This window comes from Gossypium hirsutum, chromosome D05 (genome assembly GCF_007990345.1).
Source record: "Gossypium hirsutum isolate 1008001.06 chromosome D05, Gossypium_hirsutum_v2.1, whole genome shotgun sequence".
NCBI lineage: Eukaryota > Viridiplantae > Streptophyta > Magnoliopsida > Malvales > Malvaceae > Gossypium > Gossypium hirsutum.
This window is the reverse complement of record NC_053441.1, coordinates 19,540,367-19,559,473: the sequence shown is the minus strand read 5'-3', so window position 1 is coordinate 19,559,473 and position 19,107 is coordinate 19,540,367. Positions and strand designations below refer to the sequence as shown.

The window sequence follows — 19,107 nt, the reverse complement described above, 5'->3', positions numbered from 1 at the left end:
CACGAAGACCTCTAATTGGGAGTAAATGAATCAAATGGATGTTCTGTGGAAATTAGAAGCGAGTTGGCTGAACCAAAACTCCTAACAGCAAACAATCCGACTTTGGAAGAAGATGTTGAAGTTTCTATCCAAAGTGAAGATCGAGTTCAATGCATTGGACCCACGCATAGCTTCATGCATGGAATTCTTAGCCCAGTGCAACGCCCGCAAAGCTAAAGAGTCCAACCCCGCCTGCCAACTTCAGGTCAAGCGCCGAACCGACGATCACCCGCCCCAAATCACCGTTACTTTCGTCAACGGAGTGGAAGAAGCTTTTGATGCCACTTCCACTCCTGCTCAAACCATTAGGACCATGATCCTCGAGAAAGGTCAGATGCTTGAGACTGAGCAAATGTTCCGTGAAGCAGGCGAGAAGTGGCCCGTTATTATACCCGAGGAGGAACTTCACCAATCCTTTCCTGGAACCAAGGTTTGGGCACTTTTCTCTTCTAGGTTGGTTTCCAATTGTTGCTCTTTATGTTTTGTTGGTAGAGGCATTTTGTCGAATAATTGGTATGTCTTGGTAAGTTGTGGAATTATCACATAATTTGGTCTGACTTTGACTCTATTAATATTCTGTTTGCTTAAAATGATAACCTTAAGGATTTCAAACCTAATGATAAATAGTTATTCCAAGTATTTGTCTTTTGTTTTTATTTTGTGCTGTTATTTTGTTTAATCTCTCCAAATATATACACTAAATTTTTATATATACATGGTTTTTTCCCCTTTTTCTTCAGCCAAGGAAAGCAGAAGAGAAGAAGCAGTAACGCCAATCTGTCTGACCATTTTACTGGATCTCACTTTGGAAGATCATAGATATTCCATTGTATGATGAAGCCTGAGAAAGTACCCTATATGAACATTTTGAAATCTGATTTGTGGTGCTAGAATGTGTTTTCTTAAAATTTTGGTGCTAGAATGTGTTTTCTTAAAATTTTCTTTATCAACTTCAATTGAACTATTACTGTTTGAGCTAATCTTTAGAATCCCATTTGGGGATTTGATTTCAACTATTCAATGTCATAAGAAAACTTTGTTTGCTGCATTTCGCTGTAGAGGTCTGCAAATAATAGCAGGTTTGCTATCATATCATATGACTTTGTTTCTGCTTACAAATGAATAAACTGTGGCATGCTATATACACCCTATCGCTGAGCACAAGGGTTGAAACAGGCATCAAAGTAGTTAAAACTTTATGTCCCAGATTATATTATAGTGTTGGCTTCTCTTTATATTCAATTGATTGGTGTTGTTCTTGATGAATTCTGTTTGAATCATCAATCATATGTATCATCATCTTCTTCTCAGGTGAATCATCTCAGTTTGCAGATCTTTTTAAGTCAACCAGGCTAGGAGCAGACACCACTGCTCTTGCATTAAGGCCTTAAATGATTTGGTTACCTTGACGTTTGCTCCGTGAAAAATTCTTTTTTTCTTGCATGATTCTGGACTTGTTTTGCAGTCTTACTACCAATCTCGAACTATGGTTTCTGATGTCGAAGAACCTCTGATATCTATGTTTGCATTCGCTAGCATGCCTTTTTGTTTTTTATCTTTAGAAGAAGAAACCTTACCTTGTTCATTCCTATCATGTCTGGTTTTCCATGCAATTTTTTGAAAGAATTGCATTAATTATGTTGTTTTGTTTGTTGGTCATTGACTCATTTCCATTCACTAATAAGAACCCAGTTCCCTTTATAAACTTTTTTCCGCAAGGCTCCATGTTTCCCATATCCAAACTCAGGTGAGTAGTTAAGGGGCTAGTTAAAGTTATTTAGCAAACTAGAATTATTTAGCAAGCTAATAAGAACCCATGTATCCTGACCTCCTGTAGTTAAGGGGCTAGTTAAAGTTATTTAGCAAACTAGAATTATTGGCCATTCTTGCAAGAGCATCGGCCCAACAGTTTCCTTCACGAAAAACATGGATCAAACATGATTATAAATTATTTTAACATTAATTATATATGTTCTATTAGTGCTTTTTGTTATCTCGGTATAATCTTGATGGTTTACGCTTGAATCAATGAGACGAATAAATGAAAATGAATAATTAAAAAAAAAGATTTTATGTATCACTATTCGCACTGAATGTGTTTTATCAGTATAAGCAAGAGAGAACTTGGAGATTAATTAATTTTTTCGAATTATTATTTAATTGATTATAATTAAATAATTGAAGTTCAAAGTAGAAATTAACTTAATTAATAATTGTAGTTTTATTGAACAAAATAATTAAATTTATTTTTTCATATATTCTAGTATGATAAAATCGTCATTATTTTAATGGAATCAGAATTTATTTAAAGTAAATAAATAACATTTTGAGAATATAAAACAAGTTATTGGTTTGATAAAATTATACGGATTGATTGAAAAAACTAAAAAGAACTATTTAATTGTACTTGATACATGAAAAAGGCTCAGTAGGCCCATAATACATGGGATGGGCAACACACAGGGTTCTCGAAGGCAATGTGGGTGCCGCAACCCACCTTATTATTCTAGTAGGGATATGTGTTTTTTGATTAAAATATTATTATTTTACTTCTCGTGTTTAACTAAAACTTTTGTGATTTTCTCTAAAAATAAAGATTATGGACTAGGTCAAATATACAATACTAAGCATTAACACTCTGTCAATTTTTAGTGAAATAAATTCTAGTTTTGAGAGAGTTTTGCTTGTGGTTTTTAGCCCATAGAGAATTTATCGATCTTCTCTACTAGAACATCCATAAGGTTTTCATTGTGTTCATCGATTCATAAATTAGAGCTTGTACTCTAAATAAGCCGATGTTCGATAAGAGCAGAAAATATTGTGTTGGTAAAAAGCCGAGAAATGACTCAAACTGCCTATTCCATAACACGTACAAATTTGGTAAATGGTTTATTGCCATAAATAACATAATTGCTCGGTTTTAGAAAAAAATCATTGTGCAACAAAACTTTTTTCTAACTGAATTTTTCCAATAGAATGATAGATAGTATACAAAGATCTGACAATGGGTTAGCTGAGAACAATTTATTGGGTTTTTTTCCCCTAAAAATTCCAATTGCTAACCCCTCATTCTCTGTTGCAAGTATTGTTTTATCTTATAATTTGAGAGTAGCCAATATGAGACGTGACAATTTTAATTGTTGTGTAGTTGGTCAAAGAGTATTGCTACATTGGTGTCACTAGGGTGACTGGTGAGGTCATCACTTGCCCCTAATTAGGGATGAGCAAAACTCAATTTAATTTGAAAAAATAAAAATAAAAATTGAATTTCGAGTTATTCAAGTCAACTCGAATAACTCAATGCGAGTTCGAGTCGAGTTGAATTCACAATTCAAATAACTTGAATATTTTGAATAACAAATTGATGTAAATACTCTTTTGGTCACTGTCAACTTTGAAAATAAACAAATTGGTCTCTCTCTTAACAATAATTACAAAATAATTCAAAATAATTTTTAAATATTTAATATAATTTTTAAAATTAAAAATATTTATAAAATTTTAAAATTTTAAAATTTTCTAAAATAATAGTTTTGGGACCTAATTAATGATTCAAATGTATTATACTGAAGTATCTTATTTTTATTATTATTTTGCTTTGAAAAATATTTCAAATATATATGGTCTCAAATTTATATGCTCTAACATAAAATTAGTTATACTATAACAATTTTTTTTATTTGACATGTTTATTTTTTTTTAATTTAACTTGATTTGAAATAAATTCAAATAGAGTTAGGATAATAAAATATGACTTGTGAACTCGAAACTTTTTCACTCGATTTGATCGAACGCTCACCCCTAGACTTGTCCATGGGCCGGGCCACCCGGCACAAAGGCCCACCAAAAAATGGGAGTGTTTGAGTAAAAATATAGGCTCGAAAAATGTGTTTAGGCTAAAAATAAGGCCCATTTAGAAAACAGGTCGGCCCTTGTGTAAGGCTTTTTAGCCTGAGCCCGACCTGAATATGAAAACAAAAAAAAACCTCCTGTTTTTTTATTACTTTTTTTTGCTATTTTTTATTATTTTCTTGCTATTTTCTTCTTTATTATTATTATTTTGCTACCATTTCACAATCATGTTGCTACTATTTGTTGTTATTATTTGAATATTGTATAACTCTTATTTTATTGTTAATTTTGTTATTATTTTTCACATTCGTTTGTTAAGTTACATTTATCTTAGTGTTATTTAAGTATACATATTTTTTAATTTATTTTTAATTTGTTAGAAAATATTTATTTAAATGTTTTTTTTTGTATTTTTGATGTATTATATTTTTTAAAAAGGAATTATATAAAATAATAATATAAAAAATTAATATGGGTCGGTCGGGCTTGAGGCAAAATTTCAAGCCCATTTCTCAGGCCGAGCCTAACAAACAGGCCCAATGTTTTTGTTGAGCTCGACCCGAACCTAGCCCGGCTTATGGACACCTCTACCGCCAACAGTTAAAGGAACAAAAGGAAAAAAAAAACATAGAAAAAAGGTTTCTTTTTTGTAACCTTTTCCTCTTTTTTTTTGTAGTTTTTTTACAATATTTTGCAATCGAGTTTTAAAAGTTTTAGAATTTCAATCCATTAAGTTTAGTAAATTCACTTCAATTTTTATTTAATAAAAAATTAATACAATGTCTTTTTTTTTCTTTCCAAAAAATGATAATTTGTTAAAAAAATTATAATATTTTCCTTACTATTTTATGAAATATTGCTTTTCATATTAAAAATTCAAAATTCAAAAAAATCCTAATACAATATTTTTTAAGGAGGTGATAAAATATTTTTCATTATCTTATAAAATAATATTTTTATTAATACACAGAATCAAACTCATATATTTTAAATTACAATTAATGAATCTCACTAAATTAAGTAATTCTCAAAAAATTGAAATACCAGGGAATTACAGCGATAATTGGGATTAATGAGTTTCATTTTTTTTTAAAATATTCTATTATATGTGATTCCAATTTATATTAGTAATCATAAAATGAAAAATTAAAATATAATTACAACAATAAAAATAGTTTCCTTAAAAAGATTAAAAAATAAACTTTTTATAGTTTCATACCTATGATGCTGTTAGCGACAAAACTACAAATAACAAAATCAACCTGACAAATTTGTAGGGATCTTTTGTTGGCCCCACAGGTTTCTCCTGTTTTGTCTCTTGCAAACCAATGCATTCAGGATTAATTTTTTTCCTATAAAAAGATTAATTTAATTTTTCACTTTTTTTTCACTTTTTAAATTTATGTTTTTTTATCAAGCCACCCTAAAATAAAAAGAAAAATTAATGTCTTTTTAAACTATTTCGACACTGCATACACACAGATGGCACATCAGTATTTAATTAATTTTTAAAATTTAAAAATTTTAAAAAATATAAAAAAATTATTTTTAAAAACTAAAATGCATTAAAATTATTAAAATTTATAAAAATTAATTGAATGCCAACGTGTAATCTACGTGACAGTCTTCATGTATGCCACATCAATTCTATCTATTTTAGAGTGATTTGACAAAAAAATATAAATTTAAAAACTAAAAAGAGCAAAAACAAATAAATAAAGAGTTAAAATAAATTTTTTTATAAAGTTGGAAGGTAAAAAAGTCATTACGTTGATTTTTTTTCCTTTTATGGATTATTGGTTTTTTATATTTTTTGAATTAATCATATATATTAAAATATAAATATAAGTTGAGAAAAAATTGGTATAACTCTAAATTAACTATATTTTTATGTTTAATCTCAAATGTAATAACACAAGTATTTGAATGTATCAAATTAATTGCAGTATTGTATTAACTATATAGAATTCGTATAGCAGTTGATATTTTTCTCCTCTAATTTTTAGAGAAACGTAAAATAATATAATAATAAGTCACACGTTCAGCCTGTGTTTTAAATTCCTACAAAATTCATGCCCCTTTTTTTAAAATTTTTTTCCTCTTTAAATTTAACAAATAATTAATAATAAAATAAAATACTTCAATCATTCTATCTTTACTAATCCTCTTATCTCTCTTTTGTTAGAAAGCAGGTAGAATAAGTGATATGGGAAGATAAATGAGTTTTTGATGATTGAATTTCATGCGTTTTATGCCCCAAGAGAGAAATTCGTGTATTTAAAAATATATATTTAATTTAATTAACATTTATATTATCGTTAGGGTTAGGGTAGGAGATCATAAGTTTTAGTAGTAAAAGAGGTTTTAAAACAAATTTATAAAAAAATAAAAGTTAAAGAAATATTGCTATATAAGAACTAGAGGCGAAGTTAGAACACCCAAAAAAAAAAAAGAGAGAGAGAAAAAGAGGCAAAGAAATTGGAGAGACAAAAATGGAGCGAGTCTTACCAGAAACGGAACAAAGCTAAAGTTGAAAATGGCTTTTAACCGGCCTTTTCTTTAAATCCCACAAAAATTAATAATATATTATATAACTTGTTTGCAATTCCCATTTTAGACATAAACCTCATTTTTATCTTCCTCCCCTTTCCACGTTTCTCTCTGGAAAAAAAATATAACCTCAGAAAATAGTAATCAGCTTTCTTTGCTTCTTTTTTTAAGGGGCTTGACCATAAACCCAGCGGCAAAACCTTAAAATCTGTCACTGTAATGGCTATAGAGGGGGGTTCAATGACCAAGCGACCCTTGGTCTTCAAGAGGTGTATCCTCTCCACACCATTGTAAATCGGAGGTTATTTTTGTGAATTCACAGGAGAGAGAGTACAATGTAGCTCTGTTCCTCCCTGTGTAAAACAACTCCCCTTCCCTTATTGCTTGCAAAAAGGCAGACAGGATGGAGCCAGGCAAATATAAATATTTTCATATATAGTTTTTTTTCTTGCTAAAAGTAAAATCTTACGACCTTTTTTAGTTTAGTCTTTTTTTTTTCTGGCGTTTTTCTCTTGTTTTTCTTTTCTTATGAGATTTTAAAGGTGGAGGAGGAGCTTACAGTTCATCATCATCAACTATGGGCATTCGTAATCATCTGTTGAAATGCACCGAGGAAGAAGACGGTGGGGTTTGTGAAGCATTTTTCTTCGTATTGTTATTATCATTTATTTCTCAAAGATACTTTGTTTTTAATATATTTACTGACCGTGATGGTGATGATGTAAGTTTTCCCCTGTTTTCCGTATATTGACTTTGCTTCTATAAATATAGAGATATAGTTACTCTATTTCTGGTTATGCCCACATTTTTTTTCATTTATCTCATATTTTATTTTTCACTATTTGCTTGGTAGATGAAGTGTGGTAGGAAATGTAGGTGATTCTGATGTTGGTATTTGAAATACAGAAGCCACCTGAGGATGGAATGGTTCCATTTGCCTTTAATGACATTTAGAAATTGTTTTCTATCTCTAATTTCATTGCTGCATTTGATTTCATTCTAATGGAATGATTCCATTTTGCCTTTAATGGCATTTAGAAAATTGTTTCCATAATTAGTATTATAATGGTCCCTTGAAAGCCAATTGCAGAAGAGTACTGGAAAAGAATCATTTCATTTGTTTGTGGTCCATGCATGTAACAAGCTTGGAGTTTTTTATTAGTGAAACAGGGAAACAATTGATTTGTCAATTATGAGGTTTGAGAACGCTACTGTGATTGACTTTTCTGTGTTGATTTTACATTGATGCATTGTTGGGGTTTTGAAATTTGAGTGTCTTGTGGTTTTACTTTTCAAGAATTACTTTATAAGTGACAGCAATGGTGATATTTAAGTAAACTTCCTCCCACTGCATGTTAACATCTTAAGTGAATAATGATGAGATAAAGTATGGATTGGTTGATTTCTGCAGCTGACACGATATATGTGTAATTTAAAATTTGGCTATCCTTTCCTTGGTATATTGTGTTAAACATTACATGTTCAGGCAGTTCAGCTCTGTTTGCTATATGTCATCAGTGTGAACTCCGCCTTTTACTGTCTAATGTGCCACTTACTCTTTCCTTGTGCACAGACAGTTGACATTTGGTATAAAAGAACTTACCTAGGTTCCCTGAAAATCTTCTGAACAAGTGTACGCATTGCAATTACTGAATGCGTTCTTCATTCGTAGTCTGTACTATAGCTTGGACTTAGATATCTCTTTCTGATCTTATTTGTTCTTGTATTAACCATGTGGAACAATGGTTCAGTAAATCAATTTTTAGTGCAGGCTTTACTAGAAAATCTGATGACAAAAGGCTTGGCGAACCATGCCTGCTGATAGAGAATAGTTCTTTAATTAGATCCATGGATTCTGTTATATGATATGCTTTTTGTGTCCCCATCCTACTTTATGTTAAAATCATGATTGCAATTGCTTTCTGTTGATCAAAATATAGATATACGCATATTGTTTCCTGTCTACCTAATCAAAGTAAAGCTACAGTAGTCCCATTAAAAATTCACCTAGCCAATGTAACTATCAACTCAATATACGTTAGGCCTGGTCCTTTCTGTCTTTAATATCTCCTATTGGCTAATTACTTTGTAGTTCCTCAAGTTTTGATATACTGCTGAATGTTACTTAATACATGTACCTTTCGATATCTCTGCATCTAACCGCTTGTGAGGTAGTCGGTCTTCCAAACTTGCTATTCTTTCACTTTGAGAAGTAGCTTGCTCCAATATTGTACTCCTTTACTCAAAGGCTAGTTCGTACCCGTGTTCATGCAAATATTTTATAGCTTTCTCATATTATTTAGATTGCTTTTATCCAGGTTTCAATGATTCAATTTCTGCTTATATTGTTTCTTTTGCAGCCTTCATCTGCATGATAGTCTTAAGTTCTCATTCTTGTGGCATGAGTGTCTCTTTGCCAATTACACATGTACACAATATGATGCCATAATATTTTCTTTGGATGCTATTACAGATGATTACTTCCTCAGAATCCAATTCTACATCTATTTTCGTAACGAAGTTTGTTTGAGATCATTCTTTGTAGAATTAAAAACCTCATTTAAATATGACCTACATGGTTTTTCGCTACAAGCACGATTCATGTCCTGTCATCAAGTCTAACCAAGTACAATGATGTGACTCCGTAGTACCTTTTTCTAATGCCTTCCACCATTTTCTTTCATGCATCAATTCAGTCTTGACTTGTTTACGATCTTTCCTGTTGTCTTGAAGCTCGGTTTTGTTACTTATTCAAATGCATGGGTTTCTTCCAGTAGTGCGTGTATTTAGGATAACATTTTCGTATGTAGGACAGGACATACATTTTCTTTAGAGAAAAATCCGGCAGAACTTTGAAGAAATGATGATTGTCTGTCGTTTTTTTCATGTTTGTTTATGGAGTTTGCTCGGCCTGCATTTTTGTCCAAGGGACCAAATAGAAATAGTCAGACTCAGAGTAAGGCTTCTGTTTATGACATTTATGAAAAGTCAAATTGGTAGGTTGGTTCTGTTTGTGGAGTATTGAATTTGAAATTTCAGTAAGCTGCGTTTAGCCTCAAAAAGAACAGATATTTCAAGTCGGGGATCCTGGAATTAATGAGTTAATGCTGAACAGCACTTTCTCCATGTCTTGATTTAGACAGATAAAATAGCCTTTATTAGATTATCATCTCTTTTGTCGAAACCTTCAAACTATTGACAGTTGATTTAGACAGATATTCGAATTGGATTAAGAGTTTCAAAGCTTTAGTATTGTTAACATGACAACATGATATGTCATTAAAAAAAAAGGAGGGTCTTTCTTTGACAAATGTTCCAGCCATTCATGGCTTTTTTCTTTTTCTTTTTTTTTTACAATTTTATTTTTTACATTAATAATGGTTAAATTTCAATTCTGATCCCTCTATTTTCAGGTTATACATAAAAGGTCAAATTTTAATTTGATCCCTATGCTATGCTCAATTTTGAGGTTTAATTTTGAATGCAATTTGGTCATTCTATTTTTGTAATACCATTAATTAATTTAAATACTTAATATTGTTAACTATTTTAATTTAAATGTCAAGGTCAATATTTTGTAGGAACATTATTCCAACAAAAAAATTATTTTAAAATAACAAGTTTGAGTGAATGTTTTTAAGGGAAAATAATCTATATACACATTTTAAATGCTATTTTTATTGTTATATGACTATCCAATAATTTTTTTTAAATTTCCAAATATCACATGTAAGAAGAATTTAATATAAAATTGAAAATAGATGAGGTAGATTTTCGAAATTAAAAGTAAAGAGACGTAAAATAGGTTTAACATTTTAATTTTATAATATTATACATATAAATAAGGAAAAACATACTAGTTTTAGATAGGAGTGCAGCGTATAGGTACAGAAATTGATTTGAAAACAGGTAAGAGGTGAAATTCATTGGTCCATTCTATCAGATTCGGGGCCCACTGATAGAAACGTAAAATCCACTCTTCTTGTGATAGCCCATCCACTCACCAGCCCCTTTTCATTATACTCATAATTTAGTTCTCCCCGCAATTCTTAAATCTTTTCTATATAAAAAAATTCCTTATGAATTATCAGCAATAATTCAGACAAAAACACTTTAAATCAATTTTTTAATAACTAATATTATAAATATCATTATAAGAGTATTATTGTTTTAAAAACTCTTTCATATAATATTTTTGAATAAAATAACTTAAATCACTTCATAAAAACATGCAAAAAGATACTTCCTTAAAAAAACTATCAACCTCACGTGACAAACTAGATTATGTAAATTACTAAAATATGTTCAATTTTTAATATAAATATATAAAATGTAATAAAAAAAATTCATTCTTAAAAAATATCAGAAAAATATTCAATATTTTCATTTTACAAAAAAAAAGAGAGGTATTTTTTAAATCTTATTCTGAAAAACAAAAACTAAACCTTTTTTCTCTTATAAAAGAATCTCTTTTAATAGATCAATCAGTTAATCATTTTTAGGCATTTTTACTTTACATTTAATGATCATAAAAAACAAATTTTAAAAAATACAATAAAATACATAATTTTATTTAAAATCTATAATTTATTTTAAAGATAAAAAATATATATTTATATTTTTGTCTCACCCATGCAGATATAAACCAGTAATTTAATAGCTAAATTTTATAAATTTTCTTTTTTCAAAATAACTAAAAGAAAAATCAACCCTTTAAAAGTAAAATTAATTAGTAGGTAGTTAGAGGAAAGCCAGCCAGCCAGGCAGGTACTGGCTTAAAAATAACGACAAGCCGAACCTCTCCTCGCTGTCATCATTAACCGCGGTTAACTAACCCTGGTTTTTCCAACCTCAAATGTTTTTTTGTTTTTCGAACCTTTTTTCCTCCCTATATAAACCCCTGCTAGTTTAAACAATACCTCAGATCTCATATTCCGGAAGGCGTCTTGATACACGCCCCCATTTATTTTATTTTTCAAACAAATTTTCCCTTCAATTTTCGTATAATTTCCTAGGAAAAGAAATATGAGAGAGTGCATTTCAGTTCACATCGGTCAGGCCGGTATTCAGGTCGGAAATGCTTGCTGGGAACTTTACTGTCTCGAGCATGGCATTCAGGTATTTTTTTTCCGATTTGTATATTTCATTTATTTTGCTGTTAGATTCATTTTTTTCCCTTTTTAATTATTTTAACATTGTGATTTGGTTTGACTATGTTTAAATTTATTAATTGTGTTTCTGTTGTTGTAAATTGTGATCGGACTCGTTAAAAATGGATAGATCTGGATTAATTGAAATGTTAGCTGAACGATTTCAGTTCTATAGATAATTTAGGCGAGATCTAAGGTTTTGAATGTGGATAATGGTGGTGATCTTTTAGAATTTTCGATTTTCAGCCTGATGGCCAAATGCCAAGTGATAAGACTGTTGGTGGAGGAGACGATGCTTTCAACACCTTTTTCAGCGAAACTGGTGCCGGGAAGCACGTCCCTCGCGCCATCTTTGTTGATCTGGAGCCTACTGTTATCGATGAAGTGAGGACTGGTACGTACCGCCAGTTATTCCACCCTGAGCAACTCATCAGTGGCAAAGAAGATGCTGCCAACAATTTCGCTCGTGGCCATTATACAATTGGCAAAGAGATTGTTGATCTCTGCTTGGATCGTATCCGAAAGCTTGCTGATAACTGTACTGGGCTCCAAGGCTTCTTGGTTTTCAATGCTGTTGGTGGTGGTACTGGTTCTGGTCTTGGATCTCTTCTCTTGGAGCGTCTCTCTGTTGACTATGGAAAGAAGTCGAAGCTTGGTTTCACCGTCTATCCTTCACCTCAGGTTTCTACATCAGTTGTAGAGCCTTACAACAGTGTGCTGTCCACTCATTCACTCCTTGAGCACACTGATGTCGCTGTTCTTCTGGATAACGAAGCAATATATGACATCTGCAGGCGTTCTTTGGACATTGAACGACCCACTTATACGAATCTTAACCGCCTTGTCTCTCAGGTAACTATAAGCATTTTTACTAAAATACTCGTCTTTATGTTATGAAATTTAATGATTGTTGTTCATACATGTGGTGTTTTGGCATGTATGATTCAGGTTATCTCATCTCTTACCGCATCTTTGAGGTTTGATGGAGCCCTGAATGTGGATGTGACTGAGTTCCAGACTAACCTGGTCCCATATCCCAGGATCCACTTTATGCTTTCTTCTTATGCCCCTGTCATTTCAGCTGAGAAGGCTTACCATGAGCAGCTATCGGTGGCTGAGATAACCAACAGTGCTTTTGAACCCTCTTCAATGATGGCCAAATGTGACCCACGCCATGGGAAGTACATGGCTTGCTGCCTTATGTACCGAGGAGATGTTGTGCCCAAAGATGTGAATGCGGCTGTGGCCACCATCAAGACCAAACGCACAATCCAATTTGTGGATTGGTGCCCTACTGGATTCAAGTGCGGTATCAACTACCAGCCACCAACTGTTGTTCCAGGAGGGGACCTTGCCAAGGTTCAGAGAGCTGTCTGCATGATCTCCAACTCAACCAGCGTTGCGGAAGTGTTTTCCCGCATTGATCATAAATTTGATCTCATGTATGCCAAGCGTGCATTTGTGCACTGGTATGTTGGTGAGGGCATGGAGGAAGGAGAGTTTTCCGAGGCACGTGAAGATCTCGCTGCCCTGGAAAAAGATTATGAAGAAGTTGGCGCTGAGTCTGGTGAAGGAGACGAAGGGGATGAGGAGGAGTATTGAGGGATGTACCGTTATCCGTTTGCTACTGTGATGTATTTTCTTGTTGATTTTGGATGTGTGTTTTCAGGGTTGAATACCTCGGATAATGTACTAGTTTTTGGTATTTTCTATGAATAAAGTGCACGGTAAAATTATAAGATCGAAGCCCTTCAGATTGCATTTTATTCTTTTTACTCAAAAAATAATAAATTAATCTTTTTAAGATTTTTAAATCATTTGTCATTTTTTAGTAAAAAAAACAAAATGTAACTTGACGATACTTATATTGCACTGCACGTCAATGTTTCTTGTTAGGAAGATTGTTGAGATCCGATCAATATTTGGCAAGTATTAAGGAAGATAGATTTAAAGCTTTTCTCACCCGAAAGCACTGTGGAGATCAACTTGACATCATTGGCAAGAGTAAATAAAAGGAAATTCTTGAATCACAAATAAACTCTTTTTACCAATGGACCAATCATTCGGGTTCCCATTATTGCCTATCCAAGTTAAAAAATATGACATACCTCTTCTTCTTCCTTTTTTAACTGAACTCTGATAATACCTTTTATTTGCAATGATTTAAATAAAAGGAAAAAAAAAAAAAACTACAACTGTCCATGTTAAATTTGAATTGAACTCTGATAGTACCTAAAAATCACGAGATATAACACACTATTATTGACTTCTAGTACCGCCCCAACTTTTTGACAAGGTTATTCTCTAGTTCCATTCTCTTCTTCATCAATAAAGCATACTTGGAAACCAGTTTCTGGTCTTCAGCAGCCATCGAGAGCTTGCAGCTCAGGGATGTCTTGTCTAAATCCTTGTACATACAAGACATCGGCACAAAACTGCCCCTTTTGTTGCACAACCAACCATGAGCAGCCCTCAATGCAGCTCCCAGAGATGCTGAATCTGATTAATTTAACGAAGCATGTGGTAATCATGTAATTCGGACTTCAGATATAACAAAAAGAATGGCAAAAAAGGATGAATTCATTGGCTTAAAAGAAGGATAAGTACATATAGCAACAACATACCAGGTCTTTGAACCGTATATATATCACAGCCAAAGATTGATGCAATTGAGCTGAGAATGCTTTTATTTGCTGATGCTCCACCAGTAGCAATGATTCGTTTTGGAGGAGAAGGCATTCCGAACCTTTCTGCATGAGCACGCATCGACAGAAATTGGCCCTCAATCAAGGCACGAACCTGCAAACAAAACCCATTGTTTTTCAAGAAACAGCGATAGTGATACTCATCAATGTATAAAAATAAAACTAATTATTTCACGAATAATTTACCTCGGAAGGAGGGTCAAATTCTTGGACTTCTTGTAAATTCAAGCCATCCAGAGTTTCTCCATTGAAATTTTGAAGAATGTAGCGGTGGAAGCCAACTGAATTTCAAAAAAGAAGCTTTAAGATAATCATTGGGCCTAGGAAATACACAAACTTCAGCAGATTGAAGATTGCTCAACAATATAAATTATCACATACATGTGCTTCATTCCAGATTGCAAGTGTAATCAACTTACCACATCATAAAAGTTTCCTATCATGTTCTTGCGAATTCCATTATTTTAATGGCTTTCATTATTAGTTAGCAATATAGCTATGAAACTAGACAACCCATGGTATTTCATTACTCAAACCTAAGACCTGAAAGAAAAATCTTGAAACCCACCAGGCATTGGAGGAAGAATCTCATGGTCCTTGTAATAGAAACCTATCTTCCCACCTGTTGCAAGAAATAGAATAAGAAATAAAGAACAAATAACTTTCATATACATGAAATGGCCTTAGAAGACATAATTTACTGACCATTTAGTGGAGGAGTTTGCTTGAGAAATTTGTTAAAAACATCCCAAGATTTCTCAGCATAGCAATTACGTACATCTATAAACATGGAGACTTTGTTAGATAAATACACAACCAGCTTAATACCAAACAAATAGGAGGAAGTTTCTGATACCTTCACGTGTCAAAGACCCATTTTTGTAGACCAACATTACCATGTAGCCTTCTGTATCAACAGGATTCGGGAAAACATGCCCTTCTAAACCAGGTTGAGGATCCTTGGTGATTCCAAAGACCTGCAACAAGAATGGGCAGAATCAAGTTGGAATACATCCATGAGGGCACAGCTTAAGACAGACATCAACACTTCTTTGCACAGCAGACTAAACAATAAGAACTTGAAAGCGTAACTTCAAAGCCTTGAAAAATACACCTAGTGACAAAAGCTGAAAATTATTACCAAAGAAAAAAATCTAATACACCTAGTGACAATAAGTGTTATTTGATCCATTTGTATTTCCCGAATATGTACTTGGTGACGAAGATCAACCTTGTAGTGCTCTAAGCTCAATGTGTTCAAGGATAAAGGAAAAATGTATATAGTGCAGAACAAATTGACAATTTCCAAAGGAAAATTCTATCTCCTTAAAATCATTTTAGAAAGTTTTAGAAGATTACAGGAAACAAAGAAGCAAAAGAAACACAAAGCAAAATATTATTATCAGTAATGCATGCGATTAGAATCATGAAAAGTAACTCTTCCAAAAAAAAAAGGAGGGAACATTCTGACTTAGTTGTATGGTCAAAGCAAAAATAAAAAACCAAAACTTCAGGGGAGTGTCAGACATGAACTCTGAGAAGTATAGGCCCTACCACTTAAAAGTTCAAACAGGAATCTTTGTTAACATGGTTGGGACTTAAACAAACTAAAAGATTCAGGTGATGTTGCTTACATTGATTCTTTGAGTCATTGTAAGCATGGAGATAATCACTGATCAAATAAGGAGGCATAAATAGCACTTACAGTGTCACTAGTGCCCAAACTGATTGCTAGATCCCCAGGAGTGTTTAGAGTTAAACCTGCATGCCCAAACTATTTTAGTTGATGAAAACAGAAGAAATATAGACTAAATATTTGAATATTTAATAGATTAAATACATTTAAGTGCATATCAATTTGGTTGCCAATACATATTACGCTCTATTCACTTCTATGTGATAGATTGAATATTTGAAGGAGAGAATAATACTAAATTTAACTATAGACTTTAAGTGCATATTGAGAGGAGACTGCTATAAACATACATTAGGGGTTGATTAGAAAACTAGAACAATTTTGAGTAGTGGAGATCTAAGTCACATAGAGAATTCAATTAATAATAGATGAAGAGAGTCATGGACCTGCTAAACTGTTAGGATTGTCTCCAGACCACTGAACCACCAAGCAATTCTTATTGAACTTATACCTGAAAAGACATTAATGAGTTTCAATGTGTCTCTACAGGCACAACCTGTCTCTAATTTATACCAATGCATGCTGGGAAATATATGCCTTCATTCAGTATAAGAGCTCATATACACAACCACTGCCCACAACTATATGCATGGTCAAGCAAATACTTTATCAGTATACATACATAGGCCGTAACAATTTGAAGGCCATACACGCTATAACCCACATGCAGAGTGTTGTTCATCACAAAAGAGAATGCAAATAGTAAAGTTTAATACCAATTTTTAACCCTTTGAAATGTCGGTAACAAATCAACAAAGGTGAACCTCCAACAAAAAAGATGCCACTAACCTCTCCACAAAATAGGATGCAATAGAACCAGCAACAGCATGTGCAGGAGCTAGCTTTCCAAGCTTTTCCTCCAAACCTGGAGCTGTAGCCTGTAATAGAACTAAAGTTCAACAATACCATTATTCATTGATTAACATCGAAAATAACAACCTTAACATAAGAAAAACCAATGAAAAAGATTCAGAGATTGATAAATAAACTACAAAAAATCAGATAGCATGCAAAACAAACCTCCAATGCAGCTTTAGACCAAGCCCTTTGCTTTATATCCATCAAGTTCATCCCTGCACCATCAGTTGTATCAATACAAGCATAAGCCCCTAAGAATAGACATGCCATGAAAGAGCTAACAAGAGAGATCCTCTCAGTGTTCTCATAAGTTTCTTGTTGTGTCTCAAATATCTTCCGAATTTGTGGTCCTGTGTATCTCTCATAAGCTCGAGAACCAGTAATTTTAGACAACTCCAATGCACCACCGACAGCTTTCTCTATTTCTCTACACTGAGCAGTTGTGCTGCAGTCCATCCATATCGGTGATTCCTTAACAGAAAAGGCATCGCGGAGCTGATCAACTAATGGCTTCTTGGGGTCCAATGATGATAACAATGCAGAACTACCTTTCTTCCAATAAACACTGCCATGTTGCTGTCCACTACCAGAAACGGCAGCAATCTTCCCAAAATCCAAATTGGATTTAGAAAGCCTTTGAAAAATAAGATCCAAAGCCTCCACCCACATTATGGTGGGTGAAACAATTCTGCCATTAACATTAGCGTCTCTGTAAACACCATCCTTAGTCTTATAATGAGGCAAATCAGAGTCAAAGTGGATCATCTCTGAAGCAACAATAACGAGATTGGAGTCCAAAACAGTTGCCTTCAACGACCTTTACTCAAAGGGGGGAAAATAAAAAGATCAAAACATCAGCTTAAAAAGATTCTAATTTTTCATCCAGCAGAGTCCTAAAGAATAACAAAACATCAATTGAACCCAATTGGATAATCATTAAACCTTGATCATAACAGCTTCTACAACTCAATTTCTTTACAACATAACAACAAATCCGCTATTTGGCTACATGGGCTCTTCCAGTTTTCGGTTTAGAATCTAAACCCTGATCATAAAGGCCACAAGTTTTCAACCTATTTTTATTTATAAAAAAAAACATTTTTTTGAACATTATAACATGAACAAGTAGGTAGTTTAATGACATTGGAATTTGGATCATGTAACTAAACGGAGATGAAAGAGAGAGCTTACTGAGTAGAACTATCAAATCCAAGGAAGAGGGCGTCATTAGGAAGAGATAAATCCCCCATAATTTTAAATGAAATCAGAAGAGAACTGCTTTGAAGAAAAACAAAAAGGAAATCAAGAGAAAGAGGCAGTGGTAGGTGTTTTGGTTAAATAGCAAAGGTGATTAAAACAGCTAAAGAGTTTCCATAAGACGGGGATAGTAGATAAGGATGAGGACAGATCTATTTGTTGGATGATTAGTAATCAAAGAGTTTCTTTTTTACTCCTCCCTCCCACCGAACGAGATCCTACTATCCTAGTTCACGAATCATGTCTTGATATTTTATTATAAATATATTTATTTATCAAAAAACCTTAAATTATTATAAAAGTTTAACATATCTTACTTTCTATAATTAAATGTAATTTCTTTTAGTTACATCAAATAAATTACTAAAACAAATTACTTGTGATGATCAATTTAAATATGTTTAAAATCTCTTTTTCCTTAATTGAGATTAATTATTATATTTAAAATATCTGTTACCGAATTCCATTTTGTAAGCTTTTTCGTTAAAATATTTGTTAATATCATAACTAATCAAATTAAATATCTTTTTATAAAATTAAAATTTATAAGGTTTTAATATTTTTATGAGAGTAATTATTTTATATTTTATATTTTATATATGTATTTATTTACTTTAACAAAAGAGTTAAGATGGAGATAAAGATATATCCTCTTTACCTAACCAATTAATTCAAATTGTAGTTATAGTCTAGACTTTCACTCATGTGTTATTCAATTTTTTCATAAAAGTTATAATTGTTTTGAGGAATAAAAGTTGGAGGAGATTAATATGGTGCTTGGTTTAGAGGGTCGAGAACCATAGATGATGGAAGAGAAGAAGGTATTGTAAAAGGTTTGAAAGGAGATGTTAAGAGGGGAAATGTGTTTTGATAGAGCAGTGTTTCTATTTCGTTATGGGGAATGGAAATGTATTTAAGGGAGACATTTTATAGGTCACTTATTTTCTTTCGGTGGGTTGTCATTCGTTGTAAATATCTCTTTAAATCGACTACGCTTTCT

The 19,107-nt window shown here is 32.5% G+C and overlaps 3 protein-coding genes across 4 annotated transcripts; 2 read left to right on the top strand and 1 right to left on the bottom strand.

Annotated features, from left to right (window-relative positions):
- Window positions 1–1,129, top strand: LOC107905190 (uncharacterized). 2 transcript variants are annotated; one of them, XM_016831779.2, is made up of 2 exons: window positions 1–469; window positions 780–1,087. In XM_016831779.2, exons 1-2 carry the CDS (start codon window positions 113–115, stop codon window positions 807–809), a joined length of 387 nt encoding a protein of 128 aa, XP_016687268.1. In that variant the 5' UTR covers window positions 1–112; the 3' UTR covers window positions 810–1,087. The 2 variants fall into 2 exon arrangements, with proteins under 2 accessions (XP_016687268.1, XP_016687267.1); XM_016831778.2 differs by having other exon boundaries at window positions 14–492; window positions 780–1,129.
- A 10,255-nt stretch (window positions 1,130–11,384) lies between these two features.
- On the top strand, window positions 11,385–13,337 carry LOC107905189 (tubulin alpha-4 chain). The gene is made up of 3 exons (NM_001326948.1): window positions 11,385–11,559; window positions 11,838–12,443; window positions 12,540–13,337. Exons 1-3 carry the CDS (start codon window positions 11,467–11,469, stop codon window positions 13,191–13,193), a joined length of 1,353 nt encoding a protein of 450 aa, NP_001313877.1. The 5' UTR covers window positions 11,385–11,466; the 3' UTR covers window positions 13,194–13,337.
- A 263-nt stretch (window positions 13,338–13,600) lies between these two features.
- LOC107905188 (xylulose kinase 2) lies at window positions 13,601–18,349 on the bottom strand. The gene is made up of 11 exons (XM_016831776.2): window positions 18,042–18,349; window positions 17,013–17,667; window positions 16,782–16,870; window positions 16,379–16,443; window positions 16,002–16,057; window positions 15,153–15,273; window positions 15,002–15,076; window positions 14,865–14,918; window positions 14,483–14,577; window positions 14,216–14,390; window positions 13,601–14,090 (listed from the first exon to the last, which is right to left on the bottom strand). Exons 1-11 carry the CDS (start codon window positions 18,098–18,100, stop codon window positions 13,861–13,863), a joined length of 1,674 nt encoding a protein of 557 aa, XP_016687265.1. The 5' UTR covers window positions 18,101–18,349; the 3' UTR covers window positions 13,601–13,860.
- Window positions 18,350–19,107: the final 758 nt, after the last annotated feature.